This window comes from Bombyx mori, chromosome 15 (genome assembly GCF_030269925.1).
Source record: "Bombyx mori chromosome 15, ASM3026992v2".
Lineage (NCBI taxonomy): Eukaryota > Metazoa > Arthropoda > Insecta > Lepidoptera > Bombycidae > Bombyx > Bombyx mori.
Genome location: NC_085121.1, coordinates 5376411 through 5397669, shown reverse-complemented (window position 1 = coordinate 5397669; position 21259 = coordinate 5376411). Strand labels below are relative to the sequence as shown.

General features: G+C 39.6%; 1 protein-coding gene across 3 annotated transcripts; it reads right to left on the bottom strand.

The window, feature by feature from the left end:
• Positions 1 to 3504: 3504 nt before the first annotated feature.
• Positions 3505 to 20399, bottom strand: LOC101738129 (protein ROP). Of its 3 annotated transcripts, none has more exons than XM_004928553.5 (15): positions 20277 to 20399; positions 19152 to 19301; positions 18708 to 18863; positions 18422 to 18525; positions 17151 to 17299; positions 17003 to 17063; positions 16475 to 16629; positions 15658 to 15809; positions 15201 to 15355; positions 14912 to 14992; positions 14541 to 14708; positions 13619 to 13708; positions 13252 to 13349; positions 6453 to 6535; positions 3505 to 5739 (listed from the first exon to the last, which is right to left on the bottom strand). In XM_004928553.5, the coding sequence occupies exons 1-15, from the start codon at positions 20302 to 20304 to the stop codon at positions 5606 to 5608; spliced, it is 1764 nt and encodes a 587-aa protein (XP_004928610.1). In that variant the 5' UTR covers positions 20305 to 20399; the 3' UTR covers positions 3505 to 5605. The 3 variants fall into 3 exon arrangements, with proteins under 3 accessions (XP_004928610.1, XP_004928611.1, XP_037871788.1); XM_004928554.5 differs by lacking the exon at positions 18422 to 18525 and adding an exon at positions 18088 to 18191; XM_038015860.2 differs by lacking the exons at positions 3505 to 5739; positions 6453 to 6535 and adding an exon at positions 10035 to 10282.
• Between the last annotated feature and the right edge of the window lie 860 nt (positions 20400 to 21259).

Genomic DNA, 21259 nt, shown 5'->3' with positions numbered 1-21259 from the left:
GATAACCTCGCTCTAGCGATCGACTTTTTTCAGTCGATCAACTTTGAGCGTGTTAACGCCTTGGGTGACGCCATTCGCGCCGCCTCCACTGCACAACACTTCATCGCCGTTGTGCAGGAATACGCTGACGTATACGCGTCGTTAAATACGTACGTCCTCCCCTCACTCCGCCGGTAATCAATGGCGTACATTAGTAGAATAAAGCCCTTATCCGTAACGATAGGATTTTTTAACGCTTACGGTCTCGCAAATCAACGTGATCAGGTTTGTGATTTTTTGCGTGACCATCAAATTGACATTTTCTTAGTGCAGGAGACCCTACTCAAGCCCGCGCGTCGCGACCCTAAAATCGCGAACTATAACATGGTTAGGAACGACAGGCTCACTGCTCGTGGTGGTGGTACCGTCATTTACTATAGAAGAGCCCTGCATTGCGTCCCGCTCGATCCTCCCGCGCTCGCTAACATCGAAGCATCAGTGTGCCGAATCTCACTGACGGGTCACGCGCCGATCGTTATCGCGTCCGTTTATCTTCCTCCGGATAAGATCGTTCTAAGCAGTGATATCGAGGCGCTACTCGGCATGGGAAGCTCTGTCATTCTGGCGGGCGACCTAAATTGTAAACACATCAGGTGGAACTCACACACCACAACCCCTAATGGCAGGCGGCTCGACGCGTTAGTCGATGATCTCGCCTTCGATATCATCGCTCCGCTAACCCCGACTCACTACCCGCTAAATATCGCGCATCGCCCCGATATACTCGACATAGCGTTATTAAAAAACGTAACTCTGCGCTTACACTCGATTGAAGTAGTTTCAGAGTTAGATTCAGACCACCGTCCCGTCATTATGAAGCTCGGTCGCGCTCCCGATTCCGTTCCCGTCACGAGGACTGTGGTGGATTGGCACACGCTGGGCATTAGCCTGGCTGAATCTGATCCACCATCGCTCCCGTTTAGCCCGGACTCTACCCCGTCTCCTCAGGATACCGCTGAAGCCATAGACATCGTAACGTCACACATCACCTCGACATTAGATAGGTCATCGAAGCAAGTTGTGGCGGAGGACTTCCTTCACCGCTTCAAATTGCCCGACGATATTAGGGAACTCCTTAGAGCTAAGAACGCCTCGATCCGCGCCTACGATAGGTATCCTACAGTGGAAAATCGTACTCGAATGCGTGCCCTACAACGCGACGTAAAGTCTCGCATCGCCGAAGTCCGAGATGCCAGATGGTCTGATTTCTTAGAAGGACTCGCGCCCTCTCAAAGATCTTACTACCGCTTAGCTCGTACTCTCAAATCGGATACGGTCGTAGCTATGCCCCCCCTCGTAGGCCCCTCAGGCCAACTCGCGGCGTTCGATGATGAAGAAAAAGCAGAGCTGCTGGCCGATACATTACAAACCCAGTGCACGCCCAGCACTCAATCCGTGGACCCTGTTCATGTAGAATTAGTAGACAGTGAGGTAAAACGCAGAGCCTCCTTGCCACCCTCGGATGCGTTACCACCCGTCACCCCGATGGAAGTTAAAGACTTGATCAAAGACCTACGTCCTCGCAAAGCTCCCGGTTCCGACGGTATATCTAACCGCGTTATTAAACTTCTACCCATCCAACTCATCGTGATGTTGGCATCTATCTTCAATGCCGCTATGGCTAACTGTATCTTTCCCGCGGTGTGGAAAGAAGCGAACGTTATCGGCATACACAAACCCGGTAAACCAAAAAATAATCCGACGAGTTACCGCCCGATTAGCCTCCTCATGTCTCTGGGCAAACTGTATGAGCGTCTGCTCTACAAACGCCTCAGAGACTTCGTCTCATCAAAGGGCATTCTCATCGATGAACAATTCGGATTCCGTGCAAATCACTCATGCGTACAACAGGTGCACCGCCTCACGGAGCACATTCTCGTGGGACTTAACCGACCAAAACCGATCTACACGGGAGCCCTCTTCTTCGACGTCGCAAAAGCGTTCGACAAAGTCTGGCACAACGGTTTGATTTTCAAACTTTTCAACATGGGCGTACCGGACAGTCTCGTGCTCATCATACGGGACTTCTTGTCTAACCGCTCTTTTCGATATCGAGTAGAGGGAACCCGCTCCTCCCCGCGACCACTCACGGCTGGAGTCCCGCAAGGCTCCGTTCTTTCTCCGCTCCTATTTAGTTTATTTGTCAATGATATTCCCCGGTCGCCGCCGACCCAGCTAGCCTTATTCGCTGACGACACAACCGTTTACTACTCAAGTAGAAACAAGTCCCTAATCGCGAGTAAGCTCCAGAGTGCAGCGTTAACCCTCGGACAGTGGTTCCGAAAATGGCGCATAGACATCAACCCAGCGAAAAGCACAGCAGTGTTATTTCAAAGGGGAAACTCTCCGCTTATTTCCTCCCGCATTAGGAGGAGAAATATCACACCCCCGATCACCCTCTTCGGCCAACCTATACCCTGGACCAGGAAGGTCAAGTACCTGGGAGTCACCCTGGATGCATCCATGACATTCCGCCCGCATATAAAAATAGTCCGTGACCGTGCCGCATTTATTCTCGGTAGACTCTATCCCATGATCTGTAAGCGGAGTAAAATGTCCCTTCGGAACAAGGTGACACTTTACAAAACTTGCATAAGGCCCGTCATGACTTACGCGAGTGTGGTGTTCGCTCACGCGGCCCGCACACACATAGACACCCTCCAATCCCTACAATCCCGCTTTTGCAGGTTAGCCGTCGGGGCTCCGTGGTTCGTGAGGAACGTCGACCTACACGACGACCTGGGCCTCGAATCGATCCGCAAACACATGAAGTCAGTGTCGGAACGTTACTTCGATAAGGCTATGCGTCATGATAATCGCCTTATCGTAGCCGCCGCTGACTACTCCCCGAATCCTGATCATGCAGGAGTCAGTCACCGTCGACGCCCTAGACACGTCCTTACGGATCCATCAGATCCAATAACCTTTGCATTAGACGCCTTCAGCTCTAACACTAGGAGCAGGCTTAGGGACCCCGGTAACCGTACTCGTCGAACTCGACAAAGAGTTCGCCGTGCAACCTAACCCATTCATCAGCCCGCTGAGTTTCTCGCCGGATCTTCTCAGCGGGTCGCGATTCCGATCCGGTAGTAGATTCATTCGCGAAGCAGCTACTCTTGAGCTGTTAGGTCTCCTTCGGAGGCGCTCGGGTAGCTGTTAGCAAATTCCACCCCTCCTGGCTGAGCCTTTGCTCGCCCACCTGTCCTGGTGAAGCTGGAAAGGCCTCCGGGCCACCAGTAATCTTTCAATCATAAAAAAAAAAAAAAAAAACATAAAATCAAAGCACATTAAGTAGTTCTTCCATTGTTTCTAGAAATACTTTTTTCCATGTTCATGCAGTTTGGCATAAATTTCTCTACTTAACCTCTCTCTACTCTCTAGCTCTATAAAATATTATTTTTCAAACTGTTATGCATTTGACAGCTGACTAGGTAATCCTTTTACAATAAAAATAAAACAACGATAGCTATTATTACGATTTAAATAATTTAATGAAATTTTCAACAATACTGATAGAATTATTCAAACTGGTTAATAATATAATTATTTTAACATTACATTCTATATAATTGCACGATCTGTGGATAACATTATTGTAATAAAATGTGTTAGCTAATAATAAAACTGATCACTGTTAATTTAACGAGCCGAACAGATTCCAAATACATATCTACATAGGTACAGCTATTAACAAAGTTTTATCCAACTAATAATCCAACATTTTTGGTTTATTTTTATTACAGCATTATCATAGTTTCTTTTTTAAATCTACTTAGATTAAGTTTTTTTGTAAAACATGGGATAGGTGCAAAATTTTTGTTAAATTGATTTTTGCAATGAATACAGCCGACTTTACAGATTTCATTGTTCCACGAGCGGCTACTGTAAACTACATAGATCCCTATATATTTAACGTTTTCTACATTGCTTAAAAATATGGAAACATCTCAAATCAGCAAAAGAGAAAAATGTGTTTTATTTATTTGACACCAATGCCAGACTCCATAGGAATGTTTAAAGTTTTTTGTTAAACTTTATTTACACAAATTCTATGGAAATAAAGTTCATTAACCTCTAGCAAATCACAAACTATCTACACGTTATCATTAATAAAAGTTATGACTTACAAGTTGAAACTAAAGACATAAAAAGGGCACATCTTGTGATATGTATATCACTTTTTACATGTTTCAACCAATGTCGACCTTGGATAATTTATTCTGCATCCACTAAACTTAGTTTAAGTTTTTGTTAAATCACTAAACGCTGCACTCGACTTTGCTGACACAGTTGCTAGTGTTCATTTAGAACTAGTTCATCAGTCTGATGTAATCCACTTTTCCATAGATTCTCACAATTTAGTTTTATATAAAACCAAATAACAGATATATAAAATCATTTAAGTAACAACAGATAGATACAAAGTAACGTAGTAAAGTAGTAATAACTAAAATTTTATAAAGGAACTTAAATATGTTAAACTTAATTTGTAAAACTCGTTTAATCTTAGGTGGTGTCCGATTATGCAGATTATTTAAATAAAGTAAAATCTTTTTTCACAGAATTTCACCAAAATTTTGGAACCTATTTTACAGTTGTACAAATTAAGATTAAGGATGATATTGAAATAATATTCAATATGAATCTCATCCAAAAAAAAAACATTCGATTAATAACAAAACAGCCAAAACCGTTCTAAATTCTAATTTTGAAAAGATCTCGATTTATCTCTATTTATGATTCGTTGACATCTTACGTGGATAGAATCATATATGAATACAGTCAAAAGCAAACTGATTTTACACTTAATTTCTACAAAGAAATAAAAGATTTAAAACTACAATTTTTATATTTAAATAATTAATACTTTTATGAAGTTCCAATATGTAGATGTTTTAAATATTAAAGTGAGTAAGCCACACGTATAACTGTATGCAAACTACATAGTATATTTTATTGTATTTACGCTACAAAACCAGCTAAAGCGTTGTTAATACAAAACTGTTTGGTTCATAAACTTGTATAGGTAGGTAACGAATACGGTTTAGTAAGGCGGTATTCTAACTTGCTAAAGAGTATCATAAATTTTCTTTCACAAAATCATTTCCTCATCGGGGAAGTAATATTTTTTTAGAAATCATCGTCGCATAGGTGATGATCATCCGGCCCTTCTCATTAGGTTCTTGATCAATGTAGGTAAGTAAGCTTCATTAAAGCATAGTTCAAAACACGATATTCACTCTAAAAGGACATTGATTGTACCTGAATTTGATCAGTAAAATGTGTAGTTCTTCATGTACAATCCATGTTCTGATATTGTGTGGTTACAGGATTAAGACATACATGGTAAGTTTCACTTACTAGGCCATATTATTTTTATCGTATGTGTCTAACGATCCCGGGATGCACGATAATTCACAGGTTGTTATAATTCATGTTTCTCTTCATTATCTTGTTGATCAGACTCATTAGCTTACCTCGCACATAACAGTCGTGATATTCACCTAGATTTTTAACAAGCTAATAGAGAAAGGGTCTATAGTGAACTTGTAAAACTAAAATGATTTTAGGCGGAGAGAGAGCTCAGGTCCGAAAGGAAATTATCCGGAGTGAGTATGTGTGATGATCCGATGATCACCTCCCAGTTCTTGATGGCTGCAGTCACTTCGTAAGCGCAGCGGATCTCGGAGAAGCAAACACCTACGGAAAACAAAATATATTATTTGTTAACCGAGACTCGAGTCGAGTCGTTAATTGGAAGCGACATTTCATTCAAACGTGAAAAAGCAATTTATGTATGTAAGTGTACAAAAGTAAAATGTTCAGACCCCTATATCAAACAATAGTAACATTTGAAAATCCCCTAAATTATAGATGATATAAGTTATATTACTAGTATCTGGTTGGTTTTACTTGTGCATTTATTGATGTGGTGAGGTTAGAAGAAAACAGTGTACCGTTAACCCTTTGCGGTCATAAGACTAATGTGAGACTAATGTCCAATAAGTGCGGACTCTGGACCTAAAGGGTTAACAAACAATAATCGCCTAATATATCTATTATTTCTCAAAAATGAAGAACGAATCGCAAAATTCATATGAGCGCGGTTTTCTAATCTCGGGTGACGTTTATATGGCGAATTACAGAGTCTCTTATTATTTTATAGTTTGCATGTTTTTTTATTTATTTTTTATTACTTGGATATAGTTATAGTTTGCATGTTTCACTACATATCATTAATCTTAGTCCCTCCTCTGCTATCCTTTGCTAATTTGTTATAAAGAAATTATAGAATATTGCCTTTCCAATGAACTTTGTGACATATTTAAATCTGAACTCTGATCTGAAGTTTTACAAAGAGAAACTTTTTTATAAATATTATACCAGTAGACATAATATGTAATGTATATTACCTCCAACAACGAACACAATCAATCTTGGTACGTTCTTGATAGTCTGCTGGGCTTTATCCTTGTGCCAATGTCCGTAACGAACGCTAGAACAGAGATTAGTTTTTGATATTCGTATTTTAATGTATTTTTTGTCTAGGTGGGCAAACAAGTTAACCAGGCTCACTCTGCTGTTAATTGGTTACCCAATTATGTAGACATTACAACGAGATTGCAGGCACTTAACAGATAATAGCACGTTCCCGTGCAGGTTCACATTAGGATATATGTTGTGAACCTCTTTGCTATTTTGATAACTAATGTAGTTTTTATATACTTCACTTTTGACGTTTGTCTTCATATTACCCATTTCTTTCTGTTTTCTTAATTTTGTGTTTTTATTAAAAAATAATCATTCTCAACTGGTTTCATCGTTTATCATTTTATAGAGAGTTGGTTAGTTTGTTCATTTCATTTTGGTCCTTCACCAGTAATTTTCCAGCGTACCTATTTTTCATTACGTAGCTTTAGTTATTCGTTCATTTCGTAGTATTTGTTTTCATTTTCACTGCTTTATTTCATTTTTATTTCTCGCTTAATGATCACCCGCAGTAAAAGTAAAATCATGCCGACAAACCCTGCGACTAGTACTGGTGTGCAAGTTAATATTATACAACCTAGTACTTCCCAACATGTAGACAGCATTGCTCCGAGTGAGACGTCTAAGTCAAAATCATCACGCTCGTCATCCACAATTAAGGCTCAAAAGGCCGCCGTAGAGGCCCTCGCCCTGCGCCGACGTCTTGAGCACGAGCAGGAGCTGGCTGAACGTGAGAGGCAACGTGAAAGTCGACTGGCAGCACTCCGTCAGCAGGTAGAGGAGGGCGAACTGAAGGCCGAACTTGCCGCTCTCGACGCGGAAGCCGCGGCAAGTCACAGCAGTCGCAGTGGTTCTGCCAGGGTAAGCGTAGAAAGAACAGAAAGATGGGTACAAAGTTTAGAACAGCCAGTTTGCGTTGGCGAAAATACAGTTAATAGAGGCATTCCCGCAGTAGGGCGAGAGCAAGTAGTGGTTCCGCCTCCCGGCCACCAGGCACCTCTGCCGGCCACTGGGTCAACTGCATCCCCTGTTAACCGTTTTGTTCATCAGAAGCAACTTTTAAACGTCACTAAAGCGTCCGAGGCGGCCGTACTTACGCGACCGCTCATTTCCACGGAGGTTGATCAGAGTAGTCTGCTTCAGGCTGTTGCTGACACTGCAGCTGCGGCCAAGGCGCTTGCTACTTCGCACCGTCATAAACATAAGATCGAATTGTTTCCTTTCGACGGAGACGCCTTAACATGGCTACATTTTAAACGTATTTTTGATTTAACCAAAAACAATTTTTCAAATATTGAAAATATTAGTCGGTTACAAAATGCACTTCGCGGCGCGGCCCGAGATGCAGTCGCGTCACTGTTGCTGGCTACAGACAACCCGAACGACATTATAAGAGCTCTGGAGGAGAACTTCGCTCGCCCGGAAATTATAGTATTTAAGGAAGTCTCCGCTCTTAAAAATCTACCACGTTTGGGAAATGACTTGAAAGAGTTAATTACGATAACGAATAAGGTACGTAATTCTATATCTTCTTTTAAAATACTGAATCAAATTGAGTACTTGCATTCTCCAGAACTATTTCACGCCGTCTTAGGAAAATTAAACCCGGTTACTAAAGTAAGATGGACGGACTTTGCTATGCAAGATACTACAGGGCGTCCTAAATTAGAAATTATGTCCGATTTTTTGAGGCGCGAGTTAGATCAACTTATTCGGTTCGGTTTATCACCGGAATCTTGCTCGATCCAACATTCACCACAAAACACTCATCTAAACAAACCGTATAAACGGGAAAATATTCACATAGTTACACACTCTAAACTAAATTCTAAGGCGGCGTCTACACAAAAGCTTGAATGCGCGTTTTGCAAAAAAGATCACAATATTAAGTCATGTTCTGAGTTCAAAGCCTTATCTGTTGATGAAAGGTGGGTCTGGCTGCGTGAGGTAAAAGCGTGTTATAAATGTCTTAGGCGTAGTTCACATCAGTGGAAAACATGTAAAGTTAACCCTTGTGGTGTTGATGGGTGTCTAATACGTCATCACCCGTTAATGCATGGTAAAGAACCTGCCTCTTCTGTCAATACTATGTTCGACACGCAATCCACCGAAAATGATCATACGACTAAGCACCACGAACCCGCATCTGTCGAAAAGGTAATAGTTTCTACCATTTCTACAGGTGTTCAAGAACCCAGCTCCATCTTAACTCTGTGCCCACGTGTATTTCTGAAAATCTTACCCGTTACTGTCTCTGGTCCCTCAGGAAGTTGCAATGTTTACGCACTTCTCGATGACGGTAGCACTGCTACGCTTATTGACTCAAGAATTGCTACTCAAATCGGTGCGACAGGGCCTCACCAGAAAATAACGATTAATGGTATAGGCGGTCTCAGTAGAAACGCTACGATATCGTATGTAGATTTTCACATTAAGGGTAGGCACACACGAGACACATTTTTAGTGAAAAATGCGAGAGCTATGGAGTCTTTGTCTCTGCGTCCTCAAACGATTAGGCAGGAAACTATTGCTTCTTTCGCACATTTAGCGAATTTACCTTGCAACGTAACTTATGAAGATGCTACACCAACAGTTTTAATTGGTGCAGAGCATTGGCATTTGTCAATCAGCAGCGAGGTACGGTGTGGTGGTAAGAATGAACCCGTTGCCTGTTTAACTGCCTTAGGCTGGGTGCTGTATGGAATCGCCTCCAGTAAAACTAAATTAGTGGAGTTTGTTAATCACGGTGTGTGTATCGAACCTTCCGATGAGGAGAAATTAGACTCTCTTATTAGGGAACAATACAAAATTGATTCGTTAGGTATTTCTAAAAAAGAAACTCTACATTCTAAGTCAGATAAACGTGCAGTCGAAATTTTAGAAAAAACTGCTAGACGCCTCCCCACTTCTGGTCGATTTGAGGTGGGTATGCCGTGGCGTGACGATATACAACGCATTCCCGACAGCTACCCTCAAGCCATGTCACGATTTTTAAGTCTAGAAAGGCGCATGGCTAAAGATGCTGACTTTGCAAAAGCATATGACGTGTTCATTTCAAACATGATCGCTAAAGGCTATGCAGAAGAATGTGCTCCTGAGTCATACTACGCCAACCACATTAAAGATAAACAATCTTCTTTTATGAGGCTCTATTTACCCCATTTTGGCGTGTATCACCTTCAGAAACGTAAGCTTCGTGTAGTTCACGACGCCGCAGCCACGAATGCGGGCGTCAGCCTAAACTCTTTGCTGCTACCTGGTCCAGACCTGCTTCAGTCCTTGTTAGGTATTTTACTTCGGTTTCGCGAGGGCCGTATTGCTCTCACTGCTGATATCCGGGAAATGTTCCCTCAGGTAAGGATCAGAGAGCAAGATAGGGACGCCCTCCGGTTTCTCTGGAGGTCAAGCAGAGACCAACCTATAAAGGAGTTTAGGATGACAGCCATCATTTTCGGTGCGTGCTGCAGTCCATTTATAGCGCAATTTATTAAAAATAAAAACGCTCGTGAGCACGAAAGTTTATTTCCTAAAGCAGCTCATGCTATTTTGTACAATCATTATATGGACGATTATATTGACTCTCTCGATGACATTCAAGAGGCAGCACAACTGGCGGCAGATATTGTTGCCGTTCACAATGATGCCTACTTCGAGATGCGGGGCTGGATTTCCAACGATCCATCAGCGCTAAAATTTATTCCTGCTGATCTTAGGGCCACTCAACCGTCGTTGGAAATCAACCTTGGCAGCTGCTCTGCAAACAATATTAGAGCGTTGGGAGTATTGTGGAATCCCATAACAGATAATTTAGGGTTCCGCTCAGGCTTAGGTGAAACATTTCCAAACCCTCTCACAAAACGCAAAGTTCTTTGTCACCTCATGCGTGTGTACGACCCGTTAGGCTTATTAGCTCCAATAGTTGTTAAGGGTCGAATTTTATTTCAACAAACGTGGAGGTCTAATGTCGACTGGGACACCGAGTTCCAACCCACGGAAGCATTAAGATGGTCTGATTGGTTTCAGGAGCTGTCAAAAGTAACTTCTTTGGAAATTCCGCGTTGGTATTCTAACTCTAAAAACTCTGAACCAACTCAGAGGGAGTTACACGTTTTTGCTGATGCAAGTGAGCTCGCGTACGCATGTGTCGCTTATTGGCGCCTTTTATACTCAGACGGCAGCATCGAGCTTTCTCTCATCTCTAGTAAGGCAAGAGTTACACCCTTGAAACCTATCTCTATCCCACGTTTAGAGCTCCAGGCCGCTTTAATAGCTTCTCGTCTCGCGGTCACCATTAAGGACAGTCATAGAAAACAACCGGCACATACTTTCTTTTGGACCGATTCTATGACAGTCCTTCAGTGGTTACGTAATGACGCGCGCTCTTTTAAGCCTTTTGTTGCCCATCGTTTAGGCGAAATTATTGAAAACTCTTGCGTCAGAGACTGGCGATGGGTACCAACGGAATTGAATGTTGCCGACGACGCTACCAGAACGCGATCAATTAACCTCGACATGTCCCACAGATGGTTTCGCGGTCCATCTTTTCTTTTTAAATCCGTTGAGGACTGGCCTACAGAGCCAAGGTTTGCCTCACCAAACACCGATGAACTTAAGACCAATAGTTATGAGTTGGTCGGACTAACTTCCTTTGTCGAAGAGTTACCGACTCCGGTCACAGCCATTTTTGCTAATTTTAGTAATTGGCAGCGCTTATTACGTGCCACAGCCCGGGTACTTCAAGCTGCGGCAAAGTTTGGTGTAATTTTGGCTTCCATTAGAAATTCTAAATTGAAAGGCGAAATAGTTTGTGCCCGCCATCCTTCAACGTCCACTACTCTACCACCTCTTAGTGCGGATTTAATAAAGGCCGCTGAAAGGCAAATTATGCAACGAACACAGGTCGAGAGCTTTTCTATAGAATTTCTTCATATCCTGAACTCGAAGCCTATTCCTCCGAACAGTCGTCTCAGAAAACTGTCACCGGCTTTGGGAGAGGACAAATTACTGCGGTTAGCCGGAAGAATTAAAGCCGCAGAAGGCATTGACCCTGACACGCGCTTCCCCGTCCTTCTTGACGGTCGTCACCCAATTGTACGTTTATTGGTACAATTTTATCATCGAAAAGCGGGTCACGCAAATTATGAACTAGTCGTGAACGAATTAAGACAAAAATTCTGGTTGTTAAGGCTGAGGAACACAGTGAGAACAGTAGCAAAAGAGTGTCCACTCTGCAGAATTAGAAAGTCCTTGCCGGTGAACCCGAAAACAGGAGATCTGCCACCTGAAAGATTAGCTCACCATCGACGGCCCTTTACTTTTACGGGTCTGGACTACTTCGGCCCCGTAAGCGCCACTATCGGGCGCAGGCATGAAAAACGTTATGTAGCCCTTTTCACCTGTTTAACTGTCAGAGCCCTTCACCTAGAAATGGTACATAGTCTATCGACTGACTCTGCTATCATGGCTATTAGAAGATTCATTGCAAGACGGGGCTGTCCAAACATTATTTTCTCGGACAACGGAACCTGCTTTGTTGGTGCCAATCGCATTCTCAGAGGTTTCTACGGAGAAAATGTCGAAGATTTCACAAGCACTCAAGGAATACTCTGGAAGTTCATCCCACCTGCGGCACCTAATTTCGGAGGATGTTGGGAGCGCTTGGTGCGATCAGTAAAGGTAGCTCTGAACGCAACATTAACCGAACGAGCTCCAAAAGAAGAAACCTTGAGCGTCTTACTAGCCGAGGCAGAAGCCATTGTCAATTCACGTCCATTAACTCATGTATCTACAGATCCTGACGACCCGACAACACTCACACCATTTCATTTCTTAATCGGTTCTTCGTCCGTGCAGACCTTACCTACTGCCTTGAACGATCACGATTTGGTCAGCCGTTCCGAATGGAGGAAAGCATTGAGGCTAGCAGATCATTTTTGGTCGCGTTGGATGCGCGAGGTTCTCCCGACCCTACAACCACGTGAGCAGTTAAGAGGCAACCGCAGTTCAACAGCTTTTCAAGAGGGTGACGTAGTAATTATTGCTGACTTTAACTTGCCCCGCGGAATATGGCCACGAGGACGTGTTGCGAAAGTGTACCCTGGGAAAGATGGCGTGATAAGGGTAGTGGACGTTGCAACAGCAGGGGGAATGCTACGCCGACCCGTACGAAAGCTGGTTAGGCTCTCCACCTAAGGCCTTGACTGACCTTGGTTTGCATAACCAGTTTGTGCTTTTCTGCACGAGGGGGAGGATGTTGTGAACCTCTTTGCTATTTTGATAACTAATGTAGTTTTTATATACTTCACTTTTGACGTTTGTCTTCATATTACCCATTTCTTTCTGTTTTCTTAATTTTCTGTTTTTTATTAAAAAATAATCATTCTCAACTTGTTTCATCGTTTATCATTTTACAAAGATTTGTTTAGTTTGTTCATTTCAATATATTACGCCCATCAGTAAAGCAGTGAGCATACACAGCATACTATGTTAATTTTAAATTATCTTAGTTTTACATCAACCTTCATTAGTAACGATAGCTTGTCATGAGCAAATCAGGATAGTACTTCGTGAATTGTTAAGTTAATTTTGTTATATAATTCAAGGGGAAACAACAGCAGAAAAACGATGAGAAAATAATAGTAGGAGCTCACATTTCTCTACCTTCTGTCATTTTAGAGACTATTGTGTTGAAATTCTATATTCTAATAATTTATACAAATATACCTTGTTGGTGCTTGATACCCTGAGGTCTGTGCTCTTCCAGCCAGGAAGGGGAAATGTCTTTGATCCAACTTGTCCTCGATAGCATCTTCCATGATGTCCTGGGAAAATTATAAAAATACATTTTATAGAACTTTGCTTAGCATCGATTTGTCTGGAGTGTCAAAGTTAGTTGGAAGGTAAAACCAAATTGACACCAAAAATATTGGAAATATTAACAATTTGTATCTAGTAAGTCTTGTGCTTATACAGCACACAATCACAGCACTGCTTCTATCGTTCTAACTTAAGGAGCTCAGGACCACATGCTAATTGCTGACTAATTCTTGGATAGACTCTGACCATATTCCAAAAACTCTTGTTCATTTACCTTGATGACAGGTGTCCATCGTGACATTTGATAAGTTTGCTCAGTGATTCTTTCCTTTCTGGGAACTTGATACTGCTTCTTACGGTTTCCCTGTAGTTGGTAAAAGAGAATATTTTTAAACAGTGTCACAAAAGTAGAAATGTCATTTTTTTACTTGGAAAAGGTTTTTTTTAATGTTTTGTTTCTGATAAGGTTTCTTTATTATTCAATGCTTTGTTATCTAAGAATAACTTTTAAATACAAAAAAAAACATATTATGTTCTCAGCTCTCCATACAGGACGCATTCAATAAATAATAAAACATTAATAGCAGATTTCTAAAAATCAAATTCTATGCAGTATTTCTGGTTTTTTTTTTTTTTTATTGCTTAGGTGAGTGGACGAGCTCACAGCCCACCTGGTTTTAAGTGGTTACTGGAGCCCATAGACATCTACAATCTACAAATGCGCCACCCACCTTGAGATATAAGTTCTAAGGTCTCAATTATAGTTACAACGGCTGCCCCACCCTTCAAACCGAAACGCATTACTGCTTCACGGCAGAAATAGGCAGGGTGGTGGTACCTACCCGTGCGGACACACAAGAGGTCCTACCACCAGTAATTACGCAAATTATAATTTTGCGGGTTTCATTTTTATTACACGATGTTATTCCTTCACCGTGGAAATCAATCGTGAACATTTGTTGAGTACGTATTTCATTAGAAAAATTGGTACCCGCCTGCGGGATTCGAACACCGGTGCATCGCTCAACACGAATGCACCGGACGGACGTCTTATCCGTTAGGCCACGACGACTTCAATTGTGTTAGGACTTTAGACTATGTTGCAATATAAATATGGCATGGTTCCGCTTGCCATTGCCGATACATTACGTTGAAATGTAATTACGGAAATTGGTTGTTAACAACGCAATACATACATCAACTACCACATTGAGGCCCACGTTGGCGAGGTTCAGGATGGTTTGCTTGTCAGAGGGCTCAAGCTGTGCATGTTTAACTAGTTTGTTGAGATTCTCTTCAGAGATGCCATTTTTTGCCATCACATACAAAGCAATAATGCGCATCTTGTTGAAGTTTACTACCGTCTAGAATCAAACAAATTATGTTAGTTATGATTATAAGCGTAATTTCTTTCAATAGCAAAGAAATTAATTACAGTGGTCACAGGTGAGCAGTTTGGAGAAAAAAACGTGAATAGTTTAAAACAGAAAATTAATTTTAAATAGTAGAATTTTAGTCAATTGGCTCATTTTTATGTCGTCAGAGTTTCAGGTATGTTCATTAATACCTGATCCAGAAGAACGGGAACAATGCTTCGCATATGATCTTTGATTTTCTCACCATCGGCATCAGTGCCCATGGCAAGATCCTGCACATAATAAAAGAATTTGAATTAAAATCACAATATCCCTATTTTTCAAAGGTACATCTATTTGGCACAATACAGTCCTGTTTCATTAAGAAGTAGAATTATAGACTATCTTTCATCCTGCTGTTGGGTATGCGTCTTCACAGATGTAGACAAAGTTGCAAGCGAAATCCTCATGTGAGTCAGATCTTTGAGTCTAAAATCTTACCTGTTCCACTTTGCAGAGTTTGTCTACATATCCTTGGTAGCTTTTCATGCAGTCTTCAGCGAGGCGCAAATGTGTTGCATATTTAGACAGCTCCTTTTGATATTGAGGCATTTTCTTTATCATTTGCGACAGGTCCCTCATAGATTGTTTGTCACCTGTAAAAATTTAACATTTTAGCAGCTGAGTAACTTAAGCTATCAACTTGTTAATTATCAGTTTTTAAACTGTTACAACAATCCATATTGTAAATGTTTTTACCATCGCTACTGCTAGTTTTTACCACGCTATTTAACTTATTTAGCGCCATACGTTATTATTAGGATAATACTCTAAATTTTTATGACACTGCAAATATGTAGTGCTGTGCTCTAAGTTTGAGACGTGACCACGCACCACTGGGTTTTCCATATGTTTTCAATAACGTTTAGGTAGTGGGGAGTAATTTGACAAGACTAACCGCCACCCATGCGTTTGGACTCGGTGAATTTCTTCAGATTCTTTGTAACTGCTGTGGAGACCACAGCAATATGCTGGTGCCGCAATTCGACCCATAAGTCATCATTTTCATCCAAGAGAACTTCCTTTAACTGCCCCTGGGATGCATCATACCTGACAAATTCGGAAATAGTCTTTTGGAGTGTTTGAATTTCATTTATTTTTATCTAACTTTCAAATACCACTGTCAGTGTTCAAAGGTTACTAAAGATTATTTTGATAAGGTCCAAATATAGCATGCCAAAATAGTGGTAGTAAATGGATCATTTATTTATTCTATTTGATGTATTTCTCTATGTGCATGTAATTTCTGCTGAATTGTAAATATTATTTGAAAATCAGTAGTCATTGTTTTTTTATTTTTATTTATTGCTTAGATGGGTGGACGAGTTCACAGCCCACCTGGTATCAAGTGGTTACTGGAGCCCATAGACATCTACAACGTAAATGCGCCACCCACTTTGAGATATAAGTTCTAAGGTCTCAAGTATTGTTACAGCGGCTGTCCCACCCTTTAAACCGAAACGCATTACTGCTTCACGGCAGAAATAGGCAGGGTGGTGGTACCTACCCGCGCGACATGGATAGGTAGCACCGCTTATTCCTGCTATGAAACAGTCAATCCCAGTTACAAAGATGAAACAGCAGTTACACACTTCAGTCTCAAGTTGAGTTCCCACATTCACTATAATAATATGATGTTTGTAGGCAGTACACAGTTGATACATACAGGATGAGCACATCAAATTTAATATAAGGTTTATTGGTTCATTCCTTACTTGTAAACATCATTTTCAATTGGCAGAAGATCGTAAGCCATGGCTTGAAGAGTTAGTTCGTGTAGTAACGGAGACACGCAATCGAATCCGCGGTCCAGAACGAGAAGCTGAGAACGGGCTTTTTCTGGTCCTTCGCCCATAGTTGGTTCGTCGGCCTTAAATGTGGAGAATAAATTTAAAATATACAATTTTCAACTACGTATCAAAATCATAACCAAGCGTCTACTCATTTTATTTTACTATTCCGAAAGAATTTCTGATATTTAAGTTTTCTTTCATTCAACATTTTTCAACATGTCCGGGCTTGCAATACGCCTTACTAGCACTAAAAATCGTTTGGCGAACGCAGTATGCTAGTATAATGCTCTGAGAATAGCGGTTCACGTTTTCAGTACTCACACTGTCCACCTACATCCCATTTATTTATGAAACCATTCACTAAATAATCTGATATGGACTCGTACTCATTTTGTATATCTCTTGTAATTCAAATACATTTATCTATAGCATTCAAATATCAATTATTACCTTATAAGCATCAAGTTTCTGTTGGATTAGTTGAGCTAACTCAACATTGCGTTCCCAATCACTGAAAAAATTCGAGTTGTTTTAAGGGTTTTACAAAACCAGAGTGTTCGATTTTAAAGTTTAGATTACAGAAAGAAAGGTATCAAACCTGCGGTATCGAACGGAAGGATATTCGCCGAGCGTGGCACAGAGGGTCGCGATTTGTTCAGCAATACGTTCCATGTTTGCGTTACGAGTCTGTGCTAGAGCTGGGTTGTACATGCATTGGAATGTTTCAGGTGAATCCAACGAAAATACCTATAATAAATATATCTTTAAATTATTTTTGTATCACATCATATCATCGTGGCACATTTTTTTACATAGAAGATATGTATATGAGAAGAACCTAGGGATTAACTGATGGTTTGCTTTGCTACGACAAAGGATAATGAAAATGTCGGGGTTATTCGGAAAGTACAGTCAAGTTGGCTTTGAAACTATTGGGGGTCCTTAAAAGAGCGAAGCGGTAATTCATGCTTCGCGCTGAGTGTTATCCTATCCTTGAGGTCCTATCTTTGAGGTGGGACTTCCAAATAACCCATACTTCATCTGGCCTTGGAATGAACTTCCCTCTACGGTATTTCCTGTGCTCTATAACATGATAATGAGAGCCAGTGACCACTCAGAATAAGATGAGTCGCATGTTTGTATGCTTGTAGAGGCAATAAAAAAATGTATCAATAATTAAATTAGGATTATTAGAAATTTTCAGTTACTTAATGGACACAAATGCTTTGTAAATGTATCAAGAGATACTGAAGTTCATAATTTGTATCCAATCGAATTTTTTGACAAGATATTCTCATTAGGCATGGGTATTTTACTCTCTATACACTGGATCACTGAGGTAATCGATAGGAGGTGCTTATAATCTAATGCTCGTATTTAATTCATTATATTTGTTATTAGATATTTAATTTTAGATTACAGTGAAGTATAACCAGGCTTCACTAGTGTTTTAATTTAGATAAAAACATATTGTATGGATATGATTTTATCTACATTAAAATTAAACAGCATATTCTCAACAAAGCATAAATTACCTGGCTTTCATAAGGCAAGAAAGCAATGTTGATTTCCTTTAACGTTTTGATTTTTCTTGCAGCAGAAGACTTGCAGAGTTCATTGAACAGTTCCTCTGGGCACACTAATGAATAGCAGCGTGCAAAGAAATTATCACATTTTCCAGTCAATGACCTCACATCACATGTTTGATTTCAAGGATTTGTCTGCTATTATTACATGAATACAAGTGAAAAACATTTTCAGATTTGAACTGAACAATGACTATGAGGAATATTGGTTGCATTTAGGCTTGACTTATTCTACTTGTTATATACATATAAAGTTTTTAATTAAATACTGATAAAAACTGACCTGCTGTTCATATGGAATGAAAGCAATGTTGATTTCCTTTAATGTTTTAATATATTTGGCTATTTGGCTACGGGATAACTCATTAAACAGAATATCAGGACAAGCTGTAAAATAAAATGTGCAATGCAACTAAATGGATAAAAGAAAAGTGCATACAATATTATCATACATTATCCAAATTAAATGATTATTAAACTGATCAATAAACACAATCTTTAATTAATATAAAAAATAAAGCTGAATAAAGTATGTCATGTAAGCAAAATATTTTTGACAAAAATCATACCTTCAGTGAAGAAAACATGAGCAGCTCTGTACATGATGCGGTTACCGACAGCAAAGTCATTGATCAGAGCATGCACTGATTTCTCAGACGGAGTGATGAGGTAAATACCATCCATAGTGCATAAAGGTTCACGTTTCTTGTGAATGTCCTCAACCACTAAATTAAGATGAAATGGATTAAGTATCATTTTTATGTATTATAAGATTTTCATAAGTTTTAAACTTGATTTTCCTGTATGGGTAGTACCACCTTAATGGCTATTTATACCATAGAGCAACAAAGTGCTGCTGTTTATATATGAGGGCATTCATTGTTAAATTGTGTAATTGTAAAATGCTACTGAGAATTATATTCTGTAGAGAGAGAATGATCTCTATGGGCTTCAATTACTACTTAGAATGATTAGGCAAGTGTACCCATCTTATCTAATAAAAAGTAACTTACAGGTAATTCCTTCAGCAGATATATCATGCATTTTGCAGCAAGCTGAGACCATGCGCATGGACAGTTGGTCTACTATTAAAACTCTCCATTCTATTCTAGCTGATTCCTTGCCTTTGGGTCCGCGATAGCGGATCACTTCATTCATAATCTCTGTAAATAAAGTTTAAAACAAGTAAAATATACTATTGAACATAGTCTATACCATAACAGTACAGTTATGTTATTAAAAACGGTTCAAATGATATCTTAATACTAAGATATAGTAATGAAAGTTTATTTTGAATGACCGTGAAGAAGATGTGTATCAAAGTTTTGAGTTGTAGAGTGGAATCACCATCATACACTACTATTAACTTCGACTTAGAACTCATGTCTAAAGAGCGGTGATGACAATGACGTCTCCATGTCGATGGACTCCAGTAAAGACTTAAAATCAGATGAGCCGTAAGCCCATTTGATAGTTTAATCAATAAAAGTATCTGCTGTATTTTAGTTTCTTTATGTTCAATATTTTTCGATAAACTTATTAACCACATTGGCATTATAATAATTTTTTGATAACGGCTAGTTTTGAATTCTCTCCATTTTAAATTCGCTTATAAATTGAAAAAGCGCAGATGACGTACATAACGTTTTCCCCATCCCCCACCCCCGGCGCCCTAAGAAAATCAATACGACAGACATTTTCAGCACTGTAAATATCATGCAACGTTATGCTTTATTATTAGGTACTACGCGACTAAGTTTTTCTTTTAACGATAGAAATATTTCAGATATTGTTTACCTAACAAATACATTATAAATTGAAGTTAATTTCTTCGCTTGAATCTCATGATTATTTCATAGAAGAACATTAAAATTATTGAAATGATGATACTATGGTATTATAGTAAAATTGTGTGAAAATTCACGGTTTATTGAAATTATAACTAAAGATTAGCGCGACACCTACTTTGTATGTTGTTATTAGTCATCGATAAGAACCGAGGATTTAACTATCGATGTCATTTTTTTTAATTGTTTAAAAATATAAAACTTAATTGTTAGCATAAGACATATGATAATTTACATGTAAAAGTCTTGATAGTTAAATAATATCAAATTAAATTATGATTTGTAACTCACTTTGTCCGACAAGTGCTTTCAGAGCCATTTTGAACCGTAGACTAAAGAAGTCAGAATTTACTGGGAGTGGGAACAACAGACAAACAGAGCAAACGTCAATCAATACCTCTTCTTTATTTTTTGGCTCCGGCACGATTTATGCATTAGCCAGCGTCAAGTAATAAGATTTTTATAATTCGCCGTTTTAATTATTTACAGTTTATGAATAATAATAAAACGAAGGAAACTAATCGCGACATAACATAAATGATTAAAAACGAATTAAATTTACAAATGAGATGATATGTGATGAAATATAATCTCAGTAAAATGGTAGTCGTTTACTGAGACTTTTTCAGTGGACTTTTTGGAGGATCCCGAGAAGCTACGTCCAGTGGCTTTGTTTCATTTTCCCACAATTGTGTACTTTCACAGATTCTAAACAGTTAATAAGCCATCGTTATTACACACACACAAAATAAAACTCAAATTTGTATGCAGTTGGAACAGCGCCCATAGCGGTAAACGTAGGCAAACGTTCCAACACCATACCTAGTTAACTTTTACGCGATCGAGAAGTTAAAAAACTCGCACTAAGCACATTGTTTCTACATAAAACAAGTATTTTTCTTGAAGGTTGAACCCTTAGAACAGGACGAATGATCCGTGCAGTTTTGAACAGTTTGCAAGGTTATGGCACTTAGGCCAAAATAAGTGTAATGAATTTTGAAGGGCTTCTGAAATTTACAGAAGGTCGCTTCAACTTATTCTTTTTTTAGTATATTAAATTGTTTCTTGCGATACCGTTGCTGCCAGTATCGAGTTTATACAAATCTTCAATTATCATAAATGGGATAATTATTATAAAAATGGGATGAAGTTCATTTAATTGAGACTGTAATTATTATTAATCGGGATCATATGAAATGAAACGAAATAAAATCGTAGTAAAATGGTGGTGGCTATTTACTGATACTGCATTGGACCTCATGGAATAATTCGAG

What these genes read in the sequence shown, in the direction of transcription:
- LOC101738129 (XM_004928553.5), bottom strand. Translation starts at nt 20,304, where the DNA reads ATGGCTCTGAAAGCACTTGTCGGACAAA. An exon ending in AACTCTGCAAAGTGGAACAG is followed by an intron (nt 14,993 to 15,200) that starts GTAAGATTTTAG and finishes TATTATGTGCAG; the next exon opens with GATCTTGCCATGGGCACTGA. An exon ending in TTCCCGTTCTTCTGGATCAG is followed by an intron (nt 14,709 to 14,911) that starts GTATTAATGAAC and finishes GTTTGATTCTAG; the next exon opens with ACGGTAGTAAACTTCAACAA.